Source organism: Acanthochromis polyacanthus, chromosome 14 (assembly GCF_021347895.1).
Source record: "Acanthochromis polyacanthus isolate Apoly-LR-REF ecotype Palm Island chromosome 14, KAUST_Apoly_ChrSc, whole genome shotgun sequence".
Classification (NCBI taxonomy): domain Eukaryota; kingdom Metazoa; phylum Chordata; class Actinopteri; family Pomacentridae; genus Acanthochromis; species Acanthochromis polyacanthus.
The window spans coordinates 4,662,921-4,681,568 of record NC_067126.1 but is presented as its reverse complement, the minus strand read 5'-3'; the positions used below and the strand labels follow the sequence as shown (position 1 = coordinate 4,681,568).

The window sequence follows — 18,648 nt, the reverse complement described above, 5'->3', positions numbered from 1 at the left end:
CAAATATTCAGTCATTGAAAAGGTTTTGAACCATTTTGGACAAATTATAAGATTTTGACATATTTTATGCCGTTTAAGATCCATTTTAAGTACTTTTGGACACATTTAGACTCATTTTCAACCCATTTTAAGTCATATTGTACAGTTTTCAGACATTTTAGACAGATATTCAGTCACTAAACAAGTTTGGAGCCATTTTGGAGAAGTTTTAAGATATTTTTTACGTTTTACATTGTTTAGGAAACTTTTTAAGTACATCCTTTGGTTTTATTTGGACAAATCTTGAGTCAGTTTGGGCACGTGTAATAATTTTTGGCAATTTTTTTGTGCTTTGTAATCTTTTTTGAGTAATTCAGAACAAATTTTAAATCATGTTTAACATTTTTGGATTTTTGTTGGTCATTTTGACACGTTTTAAGTTAAATTAATATTTAATATATATACAATGAAGCAATTTTTTAGGGTTTTCCTATTTTTGGACAAATCTTGAACCAATTTGGATACTTTTAGTCATTTTAGATATTTTAAATCCTTTTGAGCACCTTTTGAGTCATACTGGACGTTTATTTGGTCACTTCAAGCTTCAAGCAGATTTGAAGTATTTCTTTCAGTGATCGTGGACGTTCTATCCTACATTAACCACCACTTCGCTCTGCTCAGGTGCGACTCACCTTCTCGGCGTCCTGCTCGAACAGTCGCAGCTGGAAACACTGGTCCAGCTTCAGCTTCCTGACGTGCCACATCTGGTGCAGATGCTGCCTGGTGGAGTGAAGCTTATCCAGGAGACTGGCCACCTGGAGGAGAAGGAGTGAATAAGACACAACTTCTGCTGTGGGTTTTAAACTGACCGACGTCTGAGCTGCCACCTGAAATACACAGTTTGTCTTTTAAACAGATTCAGTTCCATTTTTCCTTCAGTGCTGTAATAAAGCTGCTTTCTGAGCAGATAAACAGTCTGTAGATTTGAGTTTCAGTCACATTTGAAGTCATTTTCGACAAATCTTAAATCACTCTAGAGATGTTCGGAGTCAGTTTAGACCATTTTTGAGGCATTCTGGACAATTTTTACATACTTTTAGACACATTTTGAGTAATTTTGGACAAATTCAAAGTCATCTGGTGCAAATTTGAATCTTTTTAGACCATTCTAAACAGGTTCTGAGTCATTTTAACAAAGTCGTAGGTTATTTTGTTGACATTTTAGATCATCTTGGACAAACTGTAAGTCATCATGGACATTTGTTTAGTTTTATAGCTACTTTTTTGTGCATGTAACAAACTTACAAAGTCCACAGTAAAGGAAATTATACGACAGAGCATATTCTAGCAGATCCAAAAAAGCTGCAAATGTGCACAATCTGGGCTCCATATTTTTATTTCTCACAGTTTATTTTAATGTAAAAAATCCTCAGAAACAGACATAAATATGAAAGATTCACGTTGGACTCATGCAAAGCTTTAAAATCACTGCATTCTGCTTGTAAAGCTCATGTACACTGTGTCCTCATGTGTTCTGTCCCTGCTTTCCCCGAGGAGCTAACGAGCTAACGAGCTAGCAAGCAGCTCTAATGAGGGACGCTAACGAGCTGCAGAGACTCTCAGGTTCTAATGAAGCTGAATAAAGTCTGAAACTGTCACATTGATCCTGATAACCAGTAAAAATGTGAGAATCACCTTGGGCACCAGACTCTGGAAGTCTGCAGAACCTGAGATGCAGTTCCTCCCTGAAAAGCCGTCGCTGGACCGGATGCACTGCAGCAGCCTCTGGCCTTCCCGGTCCAACTCCTCCACCGGAGCCTTCAGAACCTGCAGCAGGAAGGAAAACAGTTAGTCATTTGAAGCTGCATTAAACAGTCTGAACAGCAGCTTATTCAGCTTTTTATTCAGCTAAAACCGGTCCAAAACAATTTAAACATGTCCAAATGACTCCTATTGAAGATGACTTAAAATTGTCCAAAACAACTTTAAATATGCCTAACATGGAAATAAAATGATTTAAAGTGTGTTTAAGATCACAAGAAAATGTCTAAAATGAATTAAAATATGTATAAATTTGCCTAAAACTTGTCCAGAATGACTCACAAAATGTCTGAAATGAATTACATTTGTCTAAATAACAGGAAAATGAGCAAAATGGCTTAAAGTTTGTTTAAAATGAGATTAAAATTTTACTCAACAATTTCCAAAAACATTTACATTTTGACTGGCAGTAATGTCCAAAGTTACATAACAGCCAATCCAAAATTTCACAAAAGCTGTCAAACATGAATTAAAATTCATGTAAAATGACAGCAATATTGAAAATGACGTAAAATAATTAAAACAATCTATTCAGAATGACTCACAAGGTGTCTAAATTGACCTAAATTTTTCAGAATGACAAGAAAAATGACAAAAATGTCTTAAAATATGACAGAAAGAATGCCCGAAGTGACTTAAAATGTGCCTATAATGACAATAAAATTTTCAAAATTACTTAAAATTTGCTCAGACCAGAAAAAATATCCAAATTGCTGTCGAAAAGGACTTAAAATTCATCCAAAATTACTCGAAAAATGTCTAAAAATGACTTAAAATTTGTTCAAAATGACAGAAATGGACATAATGAGTTGTTTTATTGAGCTGTTTCTGTATTGGTTTATACATTTTGGACTATTGTATGTATTTTTAGGACTTATTAAATAGTTCTTTGTGTTTCTTTCACCTTCTTCTTGAGCTGGGTGTGTTCCTCGATGAGCCGTCGGGATCCTTCAACGTCTGCAGGAAAGTCCTTCTTGGACAGAAGCTCCTGTAAAAAATACAGAAACCACAGAGAACCTGTCAGAGCTTCAGCTTTTTACTGGTTTAGAGTTTCAGTTTTAGAGCTTGTAGAACCTGCAGGTCCTCCAGTCTGGACAGCAGGTGGACGGCGTTGGACATGAACTCCTCTAGAGAAACCCTCAGGTCCATCCACTCCTCATGGTTGTAGTCCAGAGAACCTTCAAAGTCGTCTGTCAGCTGAGACGGATCCACCAGTTTGGACAAACCCTCCACCGACACCATGCTGGTCTGAGCAAACACACACAGAAGACGCATTTTTAAAAGTTTAACGCGGAGATGAAGCAGTTATTGTGATTAAAAATGGTCCAAAAAGACTGTAAACATGTCTAAAACAACCAGGAGTTAGCCAGGTGGGTTAAACCAGGAGTTCAAAGGTCTTGTCACTCTAAAGTCCACCGACCTCGAAGGAGAACTTTGCGCTGCCGAAGTTGGTTTTCTGTTTCTGCCAGAAGTTGTCGGGTTTGATGATGAGAGCGACGCAGATGTCGGCCGGGAAGAACTCCTGGAGCGTCTTCAGCAGAGGTTTGATCAGATCCCACTTAGAGCCTCGCATGTCGATGATGACGGTGAAGCCTCGTTTACACACATCCTCGCTGCAACGCAAACACAAACAGTTAGTGGAACACAACCAGAGCCAGAACAAGTTAGCAGACTAGAACCACAACCATGTTAGTGGAACACAACCACAATCAGAACCACAACGCTCATTATGACAGATAATTGTTCAACACAGCTTGTGATTGGTCTAAAATGTCTAGAATGAGTCATAACACTTACAAAATGAGTCCAAATTCATCAAGAATGACCAAAAATTTGTCAAAAATGATTCAAAATCATCCACATTTGCTCAACAATGTCTAACAATTTTTACAATCCCATCTAAAAATATGTTAAATACATCAAAAATGTGTCAAAACTTGAGGATTTCTTAAAAGTGTCAAATACAGCTTGCAATTGGTCTAACACAACAAGAGAATGTCAAAAATGATTCATAATATATACAAAATGAGTCAAATTTGTCAAGAATGAGTCAATAACGGTCCAAGATGACCTAAAATTTGTTCAGAAATGTCAAGAAAAATGTCTAAAATGATTTATAATACATATAAAATGAGTGAAAACTTGTCTAGAATGGCATTAGCTGATTTCTAATTATTGTTGTTGAGTTTTCATGATAGTTTCAGTGTATTTTTTTATTTTTCAAGTCACTCTTAATCAGCGATTATTTGATCTATTTGTTCAATATTTCAGACTCTGAATCAGTGACATGATGAGAAACAACAGTGGAAATTTCAGGTGTTTATCTTTAACACTTCCTCAGATACTGTCGTTCAAACAGACTCAGATTTTATTGTGACTTGATGCTCCTCTGTCTCCATGTTGCGTTCGAGGACTCCGTTCAGCTGCTGTTTACTGAAACACTGCAGCTTTCAGACCGATGCTGAGAACAAAGCAGCGTCTGATCCACAGACTTCAGAAACACTGAGGCTCTAAGAAGACTCTCAAGATCCAGATTCACCAGGAAACACCAGGAAATACTCTGATCTGAACAGGAAGTGACTGATTCTAACCAGTAAAGACTCAGATCTGAACAGGAAGTGACTGATCAATACCAGTAAAGACTCAGATCTGAACAGGAAGTGACTGATTCTAACCAGTGAAGACTCTGATCTGAACAGGAAGTGCCTGACTTTAACCAGTAAAAACTCTAGACACTAGATAATGTGTACAGGTGAGGTTACCTGGGCACCGTGGACAGGTAGGTGACCAGCCTCCTCAGGTCTTCCTGTTTTATTCGGTCGTGGTTACTCCTGGCAGGAAACGTCAGGATCGGTCCTCCTCTCTTGTCTCGACCACCTGACAGGAAACAGGAAATACAAAGACAACCAATAATGAGTTTATTTCATTTTGTTTGTTTTGCATCTCCGTGGTCATTTTTCACCTGATTTTGGTCATTTAGAGTCTCATTTTGGTAATTTTGCAACTCCTTAGTAATTTTTCCATGTAATTGTAGACATTTTGTGTTATTTTTTGGATATTTTGCATGTCTTTTGGGATATTTTGTGCCCTACGCTGCTCATTTTGGTAATTTTATGTCTCAGTCTGGGTGTTTGGTGTGGCTTTACACTCATTTTCATTCAAATTTGGTTGTTTTCATCATATTTCCTCTAATTTTGGTCTTCTTTTGTGTTGTGGACATTTTGTGTCTTGATTTTGGGCATTTGGCATCTCCTTGGTCATTTATCCCATAATGTTGAGCATCTTGTGTCTCATTTTTGGGTATTTTGCATGTCTTTTGGGTAATTGTTTTGTCTAACTTTGCTTATTTTGGGCATTTTATGTCTCGTTCTGGGCTTCTAGCATTACTTTGTGCTCATTTTGTGCCTTGCTTTAGTTGTTTTGGTAATTTTTCATCAAAATTGTGGTCATTTTGTGTCTCATTTTGGACATTTTGAGTCTCATTTGGATTGTTTTGGTCAGTTCTCATCTAATTGTGGTAATTTTGTGCCTAATTTTGGACATTGTGTCGATGTTTTACATGTCCATGTCCATATTTCTTTGATTTTGGTCATTTTGTGTTTTGTAATAATAATTATTCACGTAATTTAGGACATTTTGTGTCTCGTTTTAGCTGTTTTGTGCTCGTCTAGACTGGGGTGTTCAGATTCCTTCAGGTCTTTTCTTTCTGATCAGGTTTTAAAGTAATTTATTGAGTTCAGTTTCAGGATTAGCTCAGAGTTTTGTCCTGATGAGCAGCTCAGTGAAGCAGAAAGACTTGAACGTCCTCCTGAGGTCCGGTGAGGTTAAACTGTGTTTGTTCACATAGAAAATATTCCTGAACTTCCATTTCCTGGTGTGAAGCTTCTAGGTCCTGCTGATAAACTTTTCAGACGTCGTGTCTCCAGGATTCAGTTTGTATCAGTGAGAACGTTGATATTTGAGAGGTGTGAGAAGCTAACAACATTATTAAAACGTCCTAGAGATAACTACAGCCTGTTACAGCTCAGATGAATTCAAGCTTCAGGGAGAAAACTTTAACTGAGAGCAAGGTTCATTTCAAGGATTTTTTTTTCTATTAAAATTTAAAAAGTTAACAGAACGAACAACAATCACATTAAATCAATGAGTTTTAATCATCAGTTTGATGGAAACTTTAAATTTTAGACATTGTGTGTGTCATTTTTGGCCATTTTGAGTCTCTTTGTGGTCATTTTTTGTCTCATTTTAGTTGTTTTGCATGGTTTTTTGGTCATTTTGTGTCTCATTTTGGATATTTAGTGTCTTGATTTTGTGCATTTTGCATCTCCTTGGTCATTTATCTGAGAATTTTGTGCATTTTGTGTCTAATTATAGACATTTTGTGTCTCAACTGGGTTGTTTTGTTCATTTTTTCCATCTAATTTTGTATATTTAGTGCCTTGATTTTGGCCACTTGTTATCTCTTTGGTCATTTGTCTTCGAATATTGTTCATTTCATATATCATTTGGGGTATTTTTCCATGTCTTTGGGGTATTTTCTCTTATAATCTTGGTCATTTTGTGTCTCATCTTTGGCCTTTTAGCATCTCTTTGGTCATTTTTCATCTCGTTTTGGGCATTTTGTGTCTTGATTTGGGCATTTGTCATCTCCTTGGTACCTTGTTTATATAAAATTGGTTAATTTGTGTGATATTTTGGTCATTTTGTGTCTCATTTTAGACGTTTCGCATCTGTTCGTAGTCATTTAGTGTCTCTTTGTGGTCTTTTTGTCTCTCATTTTGGTCATTTTGTGTTTCATAATGTATTTTTTCATTTAAATCAATGTATTTTAATCATCAGTTTGATGGTAATTCAGGATAAACTAACATGATATCTGGAAAACGTTTAGAGAACGTGTTATAAACCTTCCTCCTCCTCACCAACACTGAACTAAAACAGTCAAAGTTCAAGTTATTATTGGATTTATTACTCTTATTCTTCTAAATGTGATGTTTTTTCTGACCCAGTGTCATTTCTTCATATCAGTGTTTCCTGTTGTTTACACAGAAATAGATTCTCTCGTTTGTTGCCAAGTTCTAGTCTCGTGTGAAAAGAGTTCTGTCGGTCAAGAACCTCCTCCAGAGTTTAGACTCTAATATTTATGAATAAACAACTCATGAACGTATGGTTTTGCTCCGTTTGGCATCTTGGTGTGGTGTTTTGTCTCTCTGTGGTCATTTTGTGTCTCGTGTTGGTTTGTTTTGATACCTGTGGTTATTTTCATTTAGTTTGGTCATTTTGCATCCCTCTGTTGTCATTTTCTGTCTTGATTTGTCTCATTCTGGGTCTTACTTTGTCCATTTTGCATGTCTTTGGGGTTATTTTTACCTCCGCCAAGGACGTTATGCGATCGGGTCCGTTTATTTGTCTGTCTGTGTGCGTGTCTGTGGACAGGATTTCTCGGAAACTACTTGTCGGATCTTCATGAAATTTTCATCAGAGGTGGATCTTGGCCCAGAGAAGACTCCATTCAAATTTTGTGTTGATCCGGTTAAGGATCTGAATTCTGGATCCGGATTTAGATTTTCCAACTTCGTATCATCTTCCCTTGGCGGAGGTCAGAAATCTCAAATTGCTCTTATTGTCTCTGTTCTCATTTTTTCATCCAATTTTGGACATTTTGCCTCTCATTTTGGGCATTTTGTGTATAATTGTGGGTATTGCATCTTTTTGTGGTAATTTTGTGTCTCATGTTGGACGTTTTGGTCATCTTTCCATCTAAATTTGTCCTCTTTCGTCTCTTGCTTTGGTAATTTTGCATCTCCTCAGTCATTTTTCATATAATTTAGGGTGTTTTATGTTTCATTCTTGTGTATTTTGCGTGTCTTTTGGGTTATCTGATGTCATTTTATGTTTCCCTCTGGGCATTTTGCATCTTTTTGTGGTCTTTTTTTGTCTTTTGTTGTCATTTTATCTCTAATTTGGGACTTTGTATGTCTGATTTTGTTCATTTTGTGTATTTATTCTGCACTGTGGACGTCTGGAAACTCACCCGACACGAAGGCGACTTTCTCCTTCAGCACAGGAAGAACATCAGACGCCTTGATGCCTTCGGTCCTGAAGGATCCTGCAGAGAGAGAGAAAGTTTCAGCTTTAATCTCATTATCAGATCAACATTCCTGAAGCTCGGTCCGGTCCATCGCAGCGTTTCACACCTGCAGAGGAAACGAATTCCTCTGAAATCTTCGTGTTTCTCACTTCATCTGCTCGTCCGTCTGTCACGTTACGAAACCTCTCGCTCGGCCTCCTCCTCTCAGCAGAAAACAAGTCCGAGCGTCCACTTCCTGCTGAGAGGTGTGTGTCCGAGCGCACACTGATCACACAGCGACAACACCGAGTCAGCAGAATCTCAGAGAGAGAGTCGGCCGAGAGACACCGGAGACGAACGGATCTAAAACCAACACCAGTGTTCTGCAGGAGGCCACTAATGTCTGCTCTGGTCTATAATAGAAACATGAGGCTAGATGAAATAAAAACTCCTTTTAAACTAAAACTGCTTCTCATTTTGGTCATCATGCATCTTTTCAGAATAATTTCAGTCTCTCGAGGGTCTTTTTTGTCTCATTTTTGTAATTTTGTGTCTCTTAGGGCAGATTTTATGTCTCATTTTTTATCCTATTTTAGGCATTTAGCATCTTTCTGTGGTCATTTATTAAAATGTATATATTTGGCCAATTGGTTTGGTCATTTTAGGCTTTTGGATATTTTTGTTAGCATTTTTTTGTCTCATATTGTCTCTCTCTGGGAATTTAGGTCTTACTTTTGCATGCCTGTGGGACTATTTCATGTCTCATTTTCATCATTTTGTCTTATTTTGTGCATTTTTACCTCCTTTTGTTGTCATTTTAAGCCTCAAATTGTCTCGTTCTGGGCATTTTAGGTCTCACTTTTGGACATTTTGTGTTTTGTTTTGCACACTTTTGGGCATTTGACATCCCATTTGTCCCATATATATATATATTATATTTGGCATGGTTCTGTGGTCATTCATTTAAAGAAAAAACATTTTTAAAAATATAATAAAAATAGTTTTAAAAAAAAGTTCAAAAAATGACATGAACTAATGCATTAAATTAAATTAAAAATAAATAAACAAATATTCAAAAAGAATAAAAAAATTGCTCTCTGGCTGCTAAGTGCTACATTAATCATGTTAATCTACTATATTAATATGAATAATCCTTAAATTGCAACAAAATAAAATAAAAATAAATAAAAACAAATAGATAAATAAAAAGAAAATAATTAAATAAATTAACTGAAATATAAATATAATAAAATATAGAAACACACTCAGAAAATAAATAATAAAAATTAAAATATAAATCCACTAAAATAAAAATTAAAATACATGAAATAACAAGTAAAATTCTAAAAAATTAAATGCAGAGAAATTTGAACAATCATGAGATTGTAATAAAATAAAAACAAATAGATAAAGTAAATTATATAATTGAATGACTTGCTAGAAAAACGCGATTATGCGATCGCATGAATTCCCGCATTAATCACCAAAATGCCGCTGATTGTGCGGGGGTCAATTATTTCCCAAAAGGCCGCATAATCCCAGCAAAACAGCGCACAATTCCCGCAAGAATCTCACATTTCCACGAAAAAAAGAGAAATATGCGGGTCCTGCTTGATTTCACAATTTCCGCATAAAATGAGAAAACTATAATCAATATAAATGGAGTTGTGAGTTTTTATGTGACGCTCGGCCTGACGTCATCAGTTCGTGCATTCACACACACACTGGAAGAACGAGCTGATGCGGAGTGCGGCGCTCAGAGACGAAAAACAAGAATGGCGATTGCTCAAAGATCCCATTTACCTACGAATATTTCAGCCAGAGACCGGGCTGATTATTCGCATAATCAAGGATTTTAGCCCGCGTTTTTCTGGAGGGTCTAAATTGGGATATAAATATGGCAAAATATAAAACAAATAGAAATAAATGCTATTAGTTTAAAAAATAAATTCATTACAACAAAAAAAATACATGAATTAAGAAGTAAAATTAAACTAAAAATAAATAAAAATAAATACATGAAAAATTACAAAACAGACTAATTGATAAATAAATAAAAACAACAAAATATATTAAACAGAATTTAAATAATGAAAATATAAAAACATAAATAGATAAATATCTAAATGAATAAAATAAAGTTAAACATCAGAAAATCCATCCATCCATCCATCCATCCATCCTCTATACACCGCTTCATCCTCACTAGGGTCGTGGGGGGTGCTGGAGTCTATCCCAGCTGACTCGGGCGAAGGTAGGTCGCCAGTCAATATCAGAAGATGAATATGAATAAATACATAAATAAAAATGAACAAATAAAAATTGGTAGCAGAGAATAAATAAATACAATGCTAAAAATAAATAAATAAAGGTGCAACTAACAAATGAATAAAAAACAAGAAAAAACTGGCAATAAATGAAATTACGCGGAGTAAATGAGCAAAAACATGTAATAATGTAAAATTAAGTGAGTGGATGTTAAACACAGGAGTCTATTTTATTGAGTTTGAGGAACATTTTCATAATTTTCCACCGTTACGTAGACAAATCTATGTCTGTATTTGTATTTCTATATAACAAAATGTAAAATATTAGCACAGGAACGAGTTCATCCTGCAGGAACTGAAGCAGGTTTTAGTGCAGATGGAGGATGAAGCAGTAAAAAGTCGTCTGTCCTCAAGAGGAAACAACTTCTGACGTTTCTACACAACGGCTTCCTCTCTGAACAAACACACTTCAGTTTTCTCCTGGAAACTGATTCACGTCCAACGTTTGACAGGAAAGTGTCGCTGACTCAGAGGTTTGAAAACCACAGAAACCTCTGAAGAAGCAGCTGCTAATGAGCTGAGTGACGAGTTTAAATTAAAGTGGGTTTACCAAGAGAAGTTTTACACCAAATTAAAAACAGCTGCTCACACAAAGTATTTCTGAACAGAGATCAGCTGCTGCTAAATATTTACACCCTCTGACTGCAGGTGTCGCTGCTAGCTAACTCAAAACACTGATGCTAATGTTAGCGTCCTGATAAAAGAGATGTTTAGGACATCTGTTGTAGCAACGCTCCACACACAAAGCTCACAAAGGCTAACATTAGCATGTTGAAGTTGACACGGCAGATAATGGTATCATAATTAGGTTAACATAGAACAAAGAGGCTATCATTAACTTGTTTCAACTAACATTCACCTGTTAAGTTTAACTTAGCAGCAAACATTATTTCGTTTAGACTCACATAGAAGCTACTTTTATGCTGCTTGGACTAACTTTAGCTTATTAAAACTAACAGAGTGGTTACCAATGTTTAGAATAATATCAATAGAATAATATTAATTTGCTAACTTAGCGGAGACTTGTGGCTAATGTAGCAGCTACAATACTCTTGCTTAGGCTAATTAAATGGCAAACATGATCTTGTTTAGGCTTACATTACTGTATTTAAGCTAACAAAATGGCTAACATTACATTTACAATATCTTGTTTAGACTTTCATAGACGCTAACTAATGTTACTTTATTAACGTTAAAGTATCGTGTTTAGGCTAATATTCATTTGCTAATATAGCGGTAGCATGTGGCTAACGTAGCAGCTACAATATGTTTGCTTAGGCTAATGAAGTGGCAAACATTATCGTGTTACGAATATGTTAATATAGTTGGGCTAACAAAGAGGCTAACAATACCTTGTTAAAATTAATGTTTACCTGTCCAGGCTGACATAGCAGCTAACATTGTCTTGTTTAGGGTAATATAGCAAATAACATTCATTTAGGCAAACATTTACCTGCTTAGGCTCACATAGCATTTCATATTATCTTGTTTGGACTCAAATAGAAGCAAACAATATGTTGTTTGGACTAGCACTATCAATTAGGCTAACAAAGTGGCAAACACGAGCTTGTTTAGACTTACGTCACCATATTTGGGCGAACAAAGTGGCCTAAATATCGTTACCTTGTTAAAACTAATATTCACCTGTTCAGGCTAACATTGTGGCTAACATTACCTTGCAAAAACTAACATTCACTCATTTAAGCTAACACAGCATTGAACATTATATTGTTTAGACTGGCACAGAAACAAATTTTATGTTGCTTGGACTAATTTTAGCTTATTACATTACCTTATTAAAACTAGCATTCACTTATTTAGGCAAATGTAGAATCGAACATTATCTTGTTTAGACTCTCATAGAAGCATCTTTTTTATAGAAAAAAAATAGAAAGAAGACATACTGAATCAGTATGAAAGGCAGAAGAAGAAGCCCTGGTTGCTGATGAAAAATACAGATTTCATAAAACACTTACAACAGGTCACTTTTAACTGCTAGTTTCCTAATTGCACAATAAAATCCTATTTATTCAGCTTGTGTTTGGGCTCTACAGCTGTGCAGAACAGCGGTTTAAACAGCAGGAGAACTGTTCTGCCGTTAGAAAAACTGCTGATGCATGCAGCTGCTGTTGATATGAACTCATCAATTCCTCAGTATGCTTTCTAATGTTCTGGAGCAAAATCTGCAGTGTGGTTTTATTGTGCAACAGGAAGTGTTGCAGGAGCGTCAGCGAAGGATACGGATCAAAAACAAGGCGCAGATTTAATAGTAGTCAGTAATTTATGAGGCATTTTTCTGCCTCCTGGCACCAGAATAAATAAAATAAACGTAAATCCTGATGGACGTGACACGAACAGGAGGATTAAAGGACAGAAACGTCACCTGTGTGGGCTGATGAGGGAAACAAGCAGAATATTCTTTCATCAGTCTGCTGGCATCTTGCTCACATTTCATTAGCATAATGTTAAACAACAGCGCGGCCACATCAGCGTCCAAATAGATTTCCCAGCGCTGAATAAAGTATTAAATTAGCTGTCAGACGTGTGCTTTATGTCTGCTCTCACACACCTTTGATCCAACATGTGTTTCCTCCATCACAGATGCAGCAGCAGCTCTGATTACTGCAGCATATGGATGTTTAACACACCAAACACAAACACAGCCGCGGGCCCGACGCCACCTTCTGCACATGTTCAGGATTGACATCATCCAGGAAGCAAGAAAATATTACATTATTAGCGTCTTATTTGTGTTTTGTCCACCCACCAGTGAGATTTAATTCATTTAAATCAGTTATCAGCGAGCTGAAACAGTAGCACTAAAGCTAGTTGTAGTAATGCTCCGAACACAGCACTCACAAAAGCTAATATTAGCTTATTTTAGTTCATACTACAGATAACGTAAGAATGTTTAGGCTAACATAGCAGCTAATGTCACCTTGAATAAGCGAACTTAACTGGGCTTATTTAGACTAACATTCAATGATTTAAACTAAGATAGAGGCTAACTTTGTCTTGTTTAGGCTAATGTAGCAGCTAATGTCACCCTAATTAGGCTAATTCAATTGGTAACATCTTGTTTTAGGCTAAAGTAGAGACTAACTTTATCTATTTCGATTAACATTCAGTGGTTTAGACAAAGGCTAATTTGATCTTATTTTAGCTAACATAGCAGCACCTTGATTAGGCTAACCTCTTATTTTAGACTAAGGTAGGGGCCAATTTTATCTTGTTTTGGCTAACGAGCAGCTAACATCACCTTGTTTAGGATAACTGAATCGGTAACATGTTATTTAGACAAACATTCAGTGGTTTAGGTTAAGATAGAGGCTAACTTTATCTTGTTTAAGTTAGCATAGCAGCTAACATCACATTGAATAGGCTAACCTAATGGCCAACATTATCCTATTTAGACTAGCATTCAGTGATATAAGCTAAGGTAGAGACTAACTTTATCTTGTTTAGGCAAACATTCAGCTAGCTTTATCATGTTTAGGCTAGCATAACAGCTAATGTCACTTTGAATAGGCTAACCTAATGGCTAAAATGTTCTTATTTAGACTAACATTCAGTGATTTAAACTCAAGTAGAGGCTAACTTTATCTTGTTTAGGCTAACATGGCAGCTAATCTCACTTGAACAGGTGAATTTGATGGATAACATTAACTTATTTAGACTAAAGTTCAGTGGTTTAGGTAAGGTAGAAGCTAAGCTTATCTAGTTTAAGCTAAGCTAGCAGCTAATACACAGTTTGCTCTCAATAAAAACAACTGTTCAGCTAAAATAAAATAAAAGCAGACACAAACATAAAGAGAACCAGGGATGAAGGTGATAACAGTACGTCTTTGGCTAATAAAGGCTTTGAAAATGAATTATTGGCTTTTAAAGAGTTGGAAACTGATCAAAGTCCTTCAAGGAGGAGCCAGATCTTTTTACTTCATTACTACAGATTTATTTTACACATTTCTGGAGGCGTCATCGTGTTGATTACGATGGATTTGTGAAGAGAAAACTGTAGAAACAGCCTTTAAAATGTAGTTTTACTTCTTCAGTGGGGTGAAAAGCAGAACATTAAGTCCATTTCTGTTGAGATCAGTTGAGATTTTTATTTATTTACGTGTTTTTTCTGCATCATGAGGCCTGTTTAAGTCGTAGTAAACATAAATATGGTTTCTTCTCCTGGTAATTTGAAGACGTTTTCTACTTTTGCACAGTTAAAGTGTTTATTTATCTGCACCTGCCAGTGTTCCATCACCATGAGAACATAATAATACATTAACTTCACTACGGGAGCGGCCCAGTGTGCTCTGCAACTAGCCGGAAATGTATGTGCATACATTAGCAATCAGACAAAATCAGGTGGAAAGTGTTGAATATGGGCAAAAAGCCAATAATATGCATCCACAATCAATTCAGTTTGTGATATCAGACTCTAAAGTTTATCCAAGTTTCTGCAGCAAAACACATAAATCAGTGTCAGGATAACTGAATAAAGTCTCACAGGAAGCAGCAAAAATGACTAAATTGATAAAATGTAAAGCAGAAAATGAGCTAAAAGGGCAGAACTTTGAACAAAACCCTACAAGAAGCCACATCTGAATACGATATTCTGGCCTTTTCTGCCGCTGATTCCCAGATAAAAGCTTCTAAACCAGGGGTGTCCAACATGCGGTAAGTGGACCAAAAGTGGTCCTCCAGAGGGTCCAATCCGGCCCGCAAAGTGTAAAAATTCCACGGAAGACATTAACTGCAGATTGTAAATTAGTAAAACTATACATTTAGAAAAATTTCTAGAGCATGACAAGCTGTTCTGATCACAAACTATAATACTAAATTGTTCTTTTGTCATTTCGTTTCTCATTTTTGTGATATTTTGTCTTGTTTTTGTTATTTTCTGTCTTTTTTGCCTCATGTTTTTGTCATTTTTGCCTCATGTTTTTGTCATTTTGTGTTTCCTTTTTGTCTCACATGCGTCGTCGTACAGTTTTTGTTGTGTCGTTTCTCGCTTTTATCATTTTTTGTCTAATTTTTTGTCAGTTTGTGTCTCATTTTTGCAATATTTTGTCTTGTTTTTTTTCCTCATGTTTTTATCATTTTTGCCTCATGTTTTTGTCATTTTGTTTCCTTTTTGTCTCACATGCATCGTCGTACTGTTTTTTTGTCGTTTCATTTCTCACTTTTATAATTTTTTGTCTAATTTTTTGTCATTTTGTGTGTCATTTTTGTAATATTTTGTCTTCTTTTGTTGTTTTTCCCTTTTTGTTGTTTTGATCATAAATCATAGTTCTTTTGTTGTTTTGGTTTTATTTTTAATATTTTGTCTCGTTTTTGTGTGTTTTGTCTTTTTTTGTCTGACCTTTGCTGTTTGATGTTTTTGTTGTTTTGTTTCTCGTTTGTGTCATTTTGTGTTTCCTTTCTGTCCTTTTGTTATTTCTCTTATTTTTGTCATCTTGTGTTTTGCTTTATTCGTTGGTTTTTGTGTTGTTTTGTCTGTTTTTGTCTCGCTTGCGTCATTTCGCCATTTTTTGTCGCTTCATAACTTTTTGCCTAATTTTTTCGTTTGTCTCATTTTGTGTCTCATTTTTGTCATTTTGTGTCTCATTTTTGTCATGTTTTGTTCTGGTTTTGTAATATTTTATCTTTCTTTATCTGACTTTTGTCCTTTTGATCATGAAGTAAAATCCTCCATGGTTCAGTTCCAGGTGACTAAATGTTGTGTTCCTTTGTAGACGCTCTGTGATCTCGAAGTTGTAATGTGGAAATGATAAACTGAGGAATAATATTGTTGAACATTAACTTATTTTTCTGAAATAATTTCAGATTGTTCATGATGTTTTGTAAAATAACAACTTGCTGCTGCAGAGACACAAACAGTCGACTGTTTCCCTCAGTTTCTCTGCATCCTGAATCTTTTTTCTAATTATATATTCTGATAGCTTCAAAAACTAAATCAAATTTGTGCTGACAATTACTCAAAAAGCAAATATCTAAAATAATTCTGCTTTTTTAAATTCAAATACAGTTAAAATACTGTAATTTTACAGTCATTATTTCCAGTTTCAGCCTGTTTTTTTAGGGTGAATACGTGAAAAAATTCTGCTTTTGATGCAGCATCTGCAAGCTTTGTGGTTCTGAGGATTTAAAAAGCATGTAGATAATGTAAAAAATGATAAATTATAGATAAAAACAGTGAAGGAGGACACATGGAAGCATTTTGAACCAGATATGCTGAAAAAAAACATCAGAGACATGAAGCAGAACAACACGACTGATTTCTGCACACTGAGTCACATATCAGTGATTTATGGCCTTATAGCGCATCAAAGACAGACACACACACACACACACACACACACACACATGTTTGTTTTTCTATACTGGTGGGGACTTACCATTGACTCCCATTCATATCTAACTCCTAACCCTTACCCTAACCCTAACCTTAACCATCACCAAATCAATGCCTAACCCTAAACAAACGTTTTTGCACTTTTACATTTTTTATTAACAACAATACGGCCAAGAAAACGGTGTTGCCACCCGTGGGGACCTCATTTTAGGTCCCCACCGTAAGACAAGTCCCCACCTTTATAGCAAATAGTCAGGTCAAAGTCCCCACCGGTATAGCAGAAACAAGTACACACACACACACACACACACACACACACACACACACACACATGTTTGTACTTCTATCTTAGTGAGGACATCCATAGGCATAATGCATTTCCTAGAGCCTTACCCTAACCTTAACCATCACAACTGATTGCCTAAACTTAATCCTTACCCTAACCCTAACCAAACCTCAATTCATACCTGTTCTCTAAAAACAAGTCTTCACCCTCAAAAATGGCTGTTTCAAAGTGAGGACCGGCCAAAATGTCCTCACTTTGTAAAAATGTCCTCACTTTGATAGTTAAATGCAGAAAATGGTACTCACCATGTAGCAAGTACAAGAACATACACACACACACACACACACACACACACACACACACACACACACACACCGTTGGGAATAATGCAGCCGCTGGATGCTTTTGTTCTCTGGAGGCTCCGTCGTCAATCCGTGGATAAACACGACATCCTATGTTCCCGTTCATGTGTTAGACCTGGTTGCCATGGTTACCTCAGAGCCTCCAGACAGCCCATGTGATGTGCTGCACGTATGATGTCGGCAGGTAGCATGTGGAGGACGGAGGAACATGCGGGTTTGAAGACGACGTCACTGCGTCAGTTTAATTTTTTAATTCACGTCTTTTCTCGTGAAAAACTGCAGCAGAAAAACGTCACAGTTCACTGAGCTGTACAGAAACATGCACAGAAAAATAAATAAAATTAAATAAATATGAAATACTGTTAAAAAGAACAGGAAAAGTCTGCTATCAAGGGTGTCAAAAAATACCTGTCAAAAATTATAATTTAAAAACTGTAAAAAAGAAAAAGAAAAGAACAAGCAAATAATGAATTAATAAAAAAATAATAAATAATTTAGAAAAATAAAGAAATAATCCTGTCAAAAAGAACAGTGAAAATCTGGCATCAAGTGTGTCAAAAAATATCTTAAAAATTAAGAATTTAAAAACTGTAAAAAATAAAATTTAAAAATCTCATAATAAATAAATGAAAAACAAAAAATAAATAATTGAAATAACAACAAAATAATAATAATAATAATAATAATAATAATAATTCTGTCAAAAAGAACAGTGAAAATCTAGTATCAAGGGGGCCAAAAAATAAAAAATAAAAATAAATATATTAAATAAAAAAATATTATTAATAAAATAAAGATTGATAATGAATGAGTAATTAAGAATGATAAATAAATTTAATAAAAAATAAATATTTATATCAGAAAAGATTCAAACATTCCTTAAAAAATAAATTAGCAGTTAGTTTTTTCTGTGATTGTACTAGATATTATCTGTAATTTTAAAATGGTAAATTTGTAATAGTTAAAAATATATATTTATTTTGCAGTCCTTAATGTACGTGATTGTTTTTTTTAATCAAATATTTGTGAAATAAGTAAGTCTTTTGGCTGATTTTACTGCTGTGAAAACAGTGTAATTTTACAGTAAAAGAATGAATTATTATTTATAATAAAGCAGATTTTTTTTGGCCTGTTTTTAAAGTTAGCATTTAAATTAATATTTTGTAATTCTACTGTTTATTATTATCATTTCAGATTTTTTCTTTCAAATAATGTTGAATATCTTAGAAATTATGGTATTTTTGCTGATTTAAAATAATACAAATGTAATTCAACATAACAGGGTGAAGGAAAAGTTACAAAAACTGTCATTTTTTAGAGTGTGTCTGGTTTCAGATGTGTGGATGTTGGTGGTGGACGTGCAGCATCAGCATCCAGAGCTAAATCCCTGAATCACAGCAGCATCACTGATCCTTTAGCTTCTGTTCACGTAGCCACACCGAGCGCTGAGTTTTCCA

The 18,648-nt window shown here is 35.3% G+C and overlaps 1 protein-coding gene across 3 annotated transcripts in view; it reads right to left on the bottom strand.

Moving 5' to 3' along the window:
• Nucleotides 1–18,648, bottom strand: part of kalrna (kalirin RhoGEF kinase a) — a 150,294-nt gene that overhangs the window by 106,913 nt on the left and 24,733 nt on the right. For all 3 annotated transcript variants that reach the window (XM_051959461.1, XM_051959462.1, XM_051959460.1), the window contains exons 2-8: nucleotides 7,832–7,906; nucleotides 4,563–4,677; nucleotides 3,221–3,413; nucleotides 2,875–3,048; nucleotides 2,705–2,788; nucleotides 1,675–1,806; nucleotides 672–794 (exon numbers count right to left, since the gene is read on the bottom strand). In XM_051959461.1, the coding sequence (XP_051815421.1) occupies nucleotides 672–794; nucleotides 1,675–1,806; nucleotides 2,705–2,788; nucleotides 2,875–3,048; nucleotides 3,221–3,413; nucleotides 4,563–4,677; nucleotides 7,832–7,906 (896 nt within the window). The remainder of the gene's footprint in view (nucleotides 1–671; nucleotides 795–1,674; nucleotides 1,807–2,704; nucleotides 2,789–2,874; nucleotides 3,049–3,220; nucleotides 3,414–4,562; nucleotides 4,678–7,831; nucleotides 7,907–18,648) is intronic.